The 8526-nt window shown below is 41.7% G+C and overlaps 1 protein-coding gene across 1 annotated transcript; it reads right to left on the bottom strand.

The window, feature by feature from the left end:
* Window positions 1-398: 398 nt before the first annotated feature.
* LOC118794960 (pollen-specific leucine-rich repeat extensin-like protein 1) lies at window positions 399-5355 on the bottom strand. Its single transcript, XM_036553262.1, has 4 exons — window positions 4552-5355; window positions 2480-2519; window positions 1961-2025; window positions 399-976 (listed from the first exon to the last, which is right to left on the bottom strand). Exons 1-3 carry the CDS (start codon window positions 5014-5016, stop codon window positions 2000-2002), a joined length of 531 nt encoding a protein of 176 aa, XP_036409155.1. The 5' UTR covers window positions 5017-5355; the 3' UTR covers window positions 399-976; window positions 1961-1999.
* Window positions 5356-8526: the final 3171 nt, after the last annotated feature.

Genomic DNA, 8526 nt, shown 5'->3' with positions numbered 1-8526 from the left:
CTGATATAATGAGCTTATGGTTATCACACTAACAAATCTTAAATGTACCCATAAAACATTTGTCTTACAGTAAAGAACAGCTTAGTGAAGACCTTTTGTGAGTCTGTGTATTTTTATTAATGTCCTCACAAATGTACAAATTCATGTCATGTATAACTGTGTTGTCCTTTCCATACAAAGAAGTCAATGGAATAATTTTTCCATGGAAGCAAATACAGTATTTAGGCCATTCTTGAATTAGAGGACTATCCCTGGACAGAAAGCAGTTACTTTTATGTCCAGTAGAGGGCACGCTTGGAGTGTTCACTGATCTGTATATTTTATTTTCACTTTCATAGTGGAAGTGCCCCTAAGTGGAGAGTATGTCACAGTGGTTTAAGTAACAAGAAGATAAATCGAACATTGAAGAGCAATGTTTATTTTCTAAAACAATAATTATAGGATAACCATGAAAATTGAACCGCCATACAAATCTAACTTGTCTCGCTCAATGTCATGAAATACAAGGGTCAAGCGAGATGGTGACTACTACAAGTGGTTAAAGCTAAAGAAAAGCAGTCTATATGTAAAGTGAACTCATGCAAACATCATTGTTTTATCATTCTTTGATCAATGAGAGACAGGTATGACAGATAGCACATACAAAATTGCTAAAATTGTACAATTACAGCACTAGCTCTGTAAGGTAAAACATGTTTGTTTAAATCAGTAAAATGTGAACAAACATTTGTGATCAACCTTCACATGCTGTGCCATACTTAAAACTGATTGTACTGCTACAGTTGTAGGAATCTTAAAAGAAGGCAATATTATGCATAGAAGACATTTTCACAGTGTATTGCAGTGTGTCTCAGTTACACTCGCTTAATTTGTTCTGTATTGCTTTTCTGGCTCTTGTTCAGACCAGCTAGACTGAAGGTCTTTCAGTGAGTGAGTATTCATGTTATTCTCCATGAGGCGAGTCTTCCCTGTTTATCTGTGAAGAAGACAAGGCAAGAACAGAAGACAGTCACAAGACAGACAAGTAGGTGTGCCCCTCTCTGCCTTACAGCTGAGTATTTAAAATCAGTGCTTCCGTATTTGACCTCAGCTGCATTGACTAGTATCACCAGTCATCTGCAGCATTTTCCTCACCAGTCAATTGCTTTTTTGTTTTTTAAATTTCACAGACTCATGTTTTACATGTTTCAGGCAGCCCAATTTGCACTGTCCAAAGTCTACATCACACATCTGAGTAATCACCATGCCCAAATGCATATTTATCTGTATGCATGTATGCATGGCAGGATTTCTGAACCATTCCCACAAATTTTTCATTGGCAGCATTCATTTTCTTCCTTTGTGTAATGTAAGACCGTAGCTGAACCAATGGCTAAATTCAAAGGCTTCTTCATTGCGACTGCTGTTCTGCAGAGAGTGAGAGTAAGAATAACTGTCAAGCTTTTCTGATTAGGATGGTAGCCATACCTCAGCTGAAGCAAGCTGAGCACATGCCAAATGTTCTGGACAATTTTCTCTGACTCATGTTGGGAATGGAATAAAAAAAAAAGAATTCATGAGGGAAAATAATTTACCTGATTCACATCTGAGATGTGGGCATTTGATAAATAGAGTGGCCCACTCTCTTCCAGCATCTGCAGGCTTTTACTGGCTGCATCTCAGTGCATTAAGAGCCGCAGGGATTTTTTTTGGCAGCTTGGGTAATTGGAAAATTATCTGGAGATCTGAACTGGATGTCATTAGGCTTATTGCACATGACAGGCCCCAGTAAATATTAAACCCGTCAGACCGAAGCTTGCGTTATCACTCATTCAGAGATTTTTAACATCAGAGATTGGAACATCAGCACTTGCGCTGTTCATCACTGGAGTCATGGAAATGAGTTGGTCCGAAAGCATGTCACTGTCGGTGTCAGAAGTTGTGTTTGTGTTTGCTTGCACACTCTGTGTCCTCGACTCACCTTATGCCAGTGGGGAGAAGCACTGGTTTGCCCTGATCTTTACTGAGTCTCCTTAACTGCTTGCTCTGCAGGAAGGGAAGAAGAAAGAAGACCCTCAACAGTGCATGTTCAGTGTGGAAGTGTCAACCCCTGCCTGGGCTCTCCAGCAGTAATCGCAGTTACCTGGACACTTTGTTGCATATATGTGTCACATTTACACTTGTTTATCTGCTTACCAGACATCTTTATCCAGGAGATAAATTTGGGTTTTTATGACTCTCTATTTATAGAACTGAATGTTCACTGAAGGACCTTAATCAAGTGTGCAACAGCAGTTCTACAATGGGGATTTAAGTGTGAGATATTTTGGTCAAGGTCCTGTTTCTTAACCATGACTCCACACTGACTACATGTCTGCATTTGTTTTCACCATTCTGTTGAATATCAGTTGGTGGCCATGTGTGCGCAGAAATCCTGTTCATACTGGCATGCGTCACTGGAGATGAGGCAGCTTTTTGTCTCCTGGTGGAGTGGACTCACCGATTTCTGACTGGATGTGTTCACTTCCTTTGCGGGGACCCTGCCAGGAGATTCACAGACAGAGGGGTCACAAACAGGCAACTGGCATAAAACAAGGACATATTAAAAGTCAAGCCCTTCAAACTGTCATATTTTTCCCATCACAGAGTTTTCTCTTAATCACAGAAATGGAGGTATCTGTAAAAAAAAATTAATCTTTGTTACCACAAATATGTATTCTAGGTATACTACCTTACACAGGCACAGAAGCAGTATCATTCCTTATGCATCTGGGCCATGTGTTATGGGATATTGGTTTCGTGAAACTTACACTGATCGTCAGCTGTAAACTGCCCACTGTAACACAGGGCAGTAAACTGAAATGATGGCAGTGCATTAATATGGGGTCATGACACCGGTCCCTGGAGATGGACTGACACAGCTAACGACCATCCTTAGCAGATTATATCAGACATCTGTGTGATCTGCATGCACAGGAACCTGCGGCTCTCTTTAAAAATCAGAGATGGGGGGAGCACTCCCCAGAGCGAGCTGTGCTCTCTAAATAACTCTGTCCTGAAACCTGTGGCCAGACTGGCTGTGAAGTGGCCGGACTCCAGACCAAGGCAGGCCGCAGGGTTGAATGAGGTATTACATATCCAGCTAAATTCCCCCTGGGTCCTGATAGTAACCTTATACTGCATGTTACTGGAGCACACTGGAGCATTTACCATATGCTCTGCATAATGTGTTCATTTTGTTTTATGTTTATATGTTATGCAATTATTATTATTATTATTATTATTATTATTATTATTATTATTATTATTATTGTTGTTGTTTCTGTAATGTATTTCTGTTATGCAGTGTATATACAGGCCTGTTAAAAGTGTTTGACCCTCTGCAGAATATCTGCAATGAAATTTGCTTTTTCATAGTATTGTCATAGTCATAGTGTCATAGTGGCAATATATGCAAAAGTAATGGTGAAGGAAAGTCACATCACTTGTTACACACTAGATATAGTGTTGTGTCTGATTGAATCATATTATGCCTGATCCAAGAGCTAATGGGTAAGACTTCTTTAGTGCAGCTTACAAGCCAACAGCTAAACACCATGTGGCTCAAAAAAACATGGTGACAAATAGAGGCATTTGTAGCCCTGATTTCTCTGGAGTACATGCATGTAACCTTTGTCTATCTGTACAGTGAATTCTGTAAATTCTAAACTCTAATTCTAAATCTAATTCTAAATTTCATGAATGGAAATGGCACCAATGCATAGCATTTTGAGCCATTTCTGGTTTTCCTTAACTCGGGTTCATGCACTGACTGGAAACCCCCTGCCAATGCTACTTACATAGTAAAACCAGGGATGGCTCAAACTGCATTGGAGTACCATTGTCTGACTTCTCATTCACTACGGTGGCACAATTTAGTTCAGATTTTGTAAGTGTATAACCCACATAACATCAGTAACACCAACAATAAAACTGTCAAGAGAACAGTCCTCCAGTGATATTATTTGAAATGATTTTCTGAAAGACCAAGCTTTTTCTGAAATGATTTTCTGAAAGACCAAGCTTTTTCTGAAATGATTTTCTGAAAGACCAAGCTTATTGTGGGAAGAAAACTGAAATTTTAGCACAGTGCTCAGCTCCAATTTTAGGGAGGAGACACTAAATGAAAAACAAAGAAGTGGCCACAGACATATGCAAAGCTCAGGAGGTGGCCATGAGCAGGCCTTGTAGTTTCAATGCATGATACAAGGTCTCTTCATGTTGTTCCTGTCTTGTGGAGAAGCACAGTGGAGGACATGCAAGAAGTATCGAGGACATGCTTTTAAATGTGCCAGCTTGTCCACAAGCTGTTGGAATTTTTGCTGATACCTTTTTCTACGTATGTAACAGAGGGATTATTGAAGTGGGCTAACTCAGCAAGCCACTTTGTCAAAAAATATACAGGATCAAGGTAGTGAAACAGAATGTGTTAGTGCAGTACAAGGGCAGAAAAAACATGACAATGTTCCTCTTCAAAAGTTCCCTTCAGAATAATGACATTCTTTCAACAGAAGCTGAAAGAGGACACCGTACCTCTGGTTTGGCCCTCTGCTCAGTTCTCAGAGTTCCAGGAAGGCGCCTGGGGGCAGACTTTGGGGCTTCTGCAGGTGGGGCTGGAGCACCGGGGCTGGGCTCTGGGGTGTCCACGGGGGCGGGTGGAGTGCGCGGCTTCGGAGCTTCCGCGGGTGGCTTGGGGGCTTCTGCAGGGGCTGCCCTGGGGGGTCTCTGAGGCTCTGCCTTACGAGGGGGCTCGGTGGCCTGGCTGAAGAGCAGACACAGCCGGTCCAGATCCCTTTGTATCTGGTCGGGGGTCAACGTGAGCGACTTGCCCCCGGTGCCACCCATCAGGGACACGGCCACGGCGGCGTCGTGCTTCTCCTTCCGCGCCCGCTCCTCGGCCTCCTGCCTCTCCAGGCTCTTTCTCCTCATGTAAATGATCGTGACCAAAATGATCAGCATGCACAGGGAAAAGCTAGCTATCCACTCCGCGTCGGCCATGGCGGAGGTCTGCAATCAACACAAAAATACAAAATGGTAAAAATGCGAGAATATCCCCTGAGGTGTGCCTGTTCGGCAAAGCCAAAGAGAAGGATGTGGGGGGGGGGGGTCTCTGTGCACGAAATCAAGATGGTGAGGTATTTTCCAGAGCTAACTGTGTCATCTGTCACAGCCAAGAAACCGCTGTGAGTATCTTCCCCCCTTTTTTAGTTCCTTTGTGGTGAAGTTTTGTACCAGCAGCCGCGGAACGCTCCCTCTCCCATCGGGGGTTTGAGAGAAGCGCACATCAGTCCAAGGCACAGACGATGTGATTGATTTCCAAAGAATTAAGTTACAGTGAAAAGGAACACCATCCCCATGGAACAGTTCTATTTAAGTCTTTCTGATGCCGAGAGGATGCGCTTGGCACATGGTAGCATCTTCACAGAAGCCAGCCAGACGTGAGCCTTACACCGTCATTATTTGGCGATATGTCGATGCGCTTGGCTGAATGTTTTCCACAGGGAGGAAAAAAAACATTGTTGATGTCTTGCAACAGTGAATATTAAATACAGGTTTCATTTATTTAGCATGGTCAGATGTGAAGAAGCACACAACATTGTGAAATCAGCATGTTCAGCTAGCAGCGTCTAATGGTTTGCATACGTTCCAGATTCAGTTTATAGCTGCTCCTCTATCATGCCCAAACCCACTGACAGGGACAGCTGTCTGGAATGACCACATTGGCCTGTTATTGGGTCACCCCCTCGGGTAAGGTGTGGCTTGCCATAGAGTATGTGCGGTATATGGTCCAATAATGTGAAACTACTGACATACAGAACCAGTGTAACTAGTTTTCTCAGTTTTTTTTTGTTGTTTTGAATGCAAGTTCTTTGAATACTCATGTGAATATTACAGACCGGACGATAACTTATCCTGGCGCATGTCCACAGTATTTTATAATCTCAGTCCCTTTGCACTAATGTTATTTATTGATTTGTATACTGAATCAAATTTCAATTTACAGGATGGCAGGTGATAAGTGGATGATTAAAGCTTGGGTGCTGTGGATGATTGTCTGTTTTCCAAGTAATTTAATTTAATTATATTGCCCAGAAATGAACAGCAACTCAGCCCTCAGAACACTGCGAAGGCTTCACAATGCAAATATATTATTTTGGCATCCAAAGTCATCCATTGGTCAGCAGCCCTACTGTAATGTTTGACATTGAGTAACTCTGTGGCAATCCAGAAGACAGCCAAGCAATTACACCAATTGGTCTGGATACCTAAAGATGACAGAGAAGGCACTAATAGCCCACACTCCGGGCTGTCAGGGTGAACCAAAGGATACAAGATTTGTTTAAACTGAGTGAGGAAAAAGGCACAAAAAGTAGTTTGATGTCTCCTCTCTTACTGGTTCCCTCTCGCCTCTGTTGTGCCACAGTTAGTGCGATGCATTAAAAAGTAATCACACCCCATTTAATCTGGCCTGGAAAGAATTGCAACTATAAATATGCTGTTATGTAAGAGGAGTGAATTGAGGAGCAGCATCCTCAATTCTAGAACAAAAACATCCCCACAGCGTATTTATTTAGCTTTCTTGGCCTTACTGTTCTTGTTGTTCTCTGCAGTTATGAAATAGCAGTTGACGTAATGTGCAAAGACAACGGTGTCCTTTTAATAATGGTACGAACTAATGTTTAAAGGCCAAAAAGTGATATAAAGGTTAAGATGTTTGTGAAATATGTCCAATTTGAACGTAGCGATCGCTGGAGCCTCCTGGAGGTGCTTTTCTCTCTTGCATCAGTACGGATGTCCACTGTCAGAACCGCCGACAGTTGATTGCGATAATGCGGTAGAACCATTCTGAGCCAGAGGGTGGCAGTAGCTTCATAATATCTGCCTGTGTGGTTCACAGCTGTCTGTCAAGCCTTTCTCTGTTGTAGACTTCAGTTCTGTATAATGGGAGCAAGGTGGTCACTGATGGGTATGTACAGCAAATAGCCAATGCCAAAACACACACATGCACACACATTTATGAAAGTGTACAAAAAATCACATTGATATCGAACTTGTAATTTTAAATGTTCAGCCTCAAAGAATATTACACGCTACAGACTTTACTTAATGTAAGAACCTCACTATGTATTTCTTACAACAAAGGAAGAACCAGAAAAGACTGTGTGTGTGTGTGTGTGTTAGAGAGAGAGGGCGGGGGGAGGAGGGGGGAGAGAATTTGTTCTTCGTGAACATGAATGACACGTATGGGCATTTGTATGCACCATGCACAGTTGCTCTGTTTTGTGAGTGAGCTTGACTGCGTGTTCACCAGCCAGCGGCGCATGTGCCCTGCTTTCTTCCTGTCCTTACCTGACATACCTATTAGTAGGCCTATGCCCCTCTAAGTGCAACTATCGTCCATAACTACAGTAACCTGTACAAAGCTTTCTGTGTTTCAGTCTCTGTTTACAAGCTAGAAAAATGCCTCAGCAGAGTTCCACTTCACAAATTACTTCATAAAACTACTTGTATACAAGTGAACTCCTCTAGTTTTCCTTTGTAGGCAAGGATAACAGGCTACTTGTTTGCAAGACAAAAAAAGTCCCTTGAACCTGGAGGTGTGAGTTGAGTTCAGGCGAAGACAAATTTAATAAATGTCAGGTCAGACCAAGTTAGGATGCATGTGATAAATATGTGTCTTGAGGTGTCCTGCTGAGCAAACTTCTCGTTGAATTTGAATCTCTCTCCTCTCCTCATGGAAAATGTATCATCTGTCCTCATCTACCCTTTGAAAGTTCAAGCCGCTTCGAACCCATCCCATAATTTCCTTTGTAAGAGCTGAAAAAAATGGTTATATCTGATATATCGAGGAACTATTTATATTCCCTACGGCCTATGTTGAGTGCAAGCTCAGTTTACATGGATAAAAATGTGTTATCCTAAGAATTAAGCCATCTTTTCTTTTATTACATTTTCAACTGTGAATTGTGTTTGATTTCCTGGAAAGGATGTGCTCATCATCCACACATTCTGAAGTAATATAGAACCAAATATATCAGAGCTGTTCCCTATTTGCCATGCCTGGAAGTGTTATTTCATTTTTTGTTATTACGTATATTTTAGTGGAGAGTGAATAAGTGTGCATGTCTCTAGGAATCTTCCTTCACTTATGATTTACTTGCCTTTTTTCAAATGTGGACAAGACCATGTGTGGCTCAAAGTAGTCCCTAAAAGGGAGATGTGTTGGGACTTGAAGCCCAACTGGAATAAGGACTACATGAGAGTATACAGGAGGTAATGTGTGTTAGGTACACATTATTCCTAAAGTGTAACCATTAGCATATTTCCTTAATGAACTAATTTTCTATAACTTCTGGATTTTTTAGGGATTACAGGCACATCTTGGTTAACAAAGACTCAGAACAAAAAGACAAAGAGCACAGCTTTTTACAACAACTTTATTTCTGTTAACAAAAGCCCAGCAGTGAAGATGTTTTGAGCTGTTTAAATAAACCTTTTTGAATTAAC

This window comes from Megalops cyprinoides, chromosome 19 (assembly GCF_013368585.1).
Source record: "Megalops cyprinoides isolate fMegCyp1 chromosome 19, fMegCyp1.pri, whole genome shotgun sequence".
NCBI lineage: Eukaryota > Metazoa > Chordata > Actinopteri > Elopiformes > Megalopidae > Megalops > Megalops cyprinoides.
This window is presented reverse-complemented; position numbering and strand designations above follow the sequence as displayed.

Excerpts from the sequence above, each read along its gene's own strand:
- LOC118794960 (XM_036553262.1), bottom strand. The coding sequence starts at position 5,016 with ATGGCCGACGCGGAGTGGATAGCTAGCTTTTCCCTGTGCATGCTGATC. Across the intron at positions 2,520-4,551 it reads AGCAGAGGGCCAAACCAGAG|GGTCCCCGCAAAGGAAGTGA; the intron begins GTACGGTGTCCT and ends ATCTCCTGGCAG. Across the intron at positions 2,026-2,479 it reads ACACATCCAGTCAGAAATCG|AGCAAGCAGTTAAGGAGACT; the intron begins GTGAGTCCACTC and ends CCCTTCCTGCAG.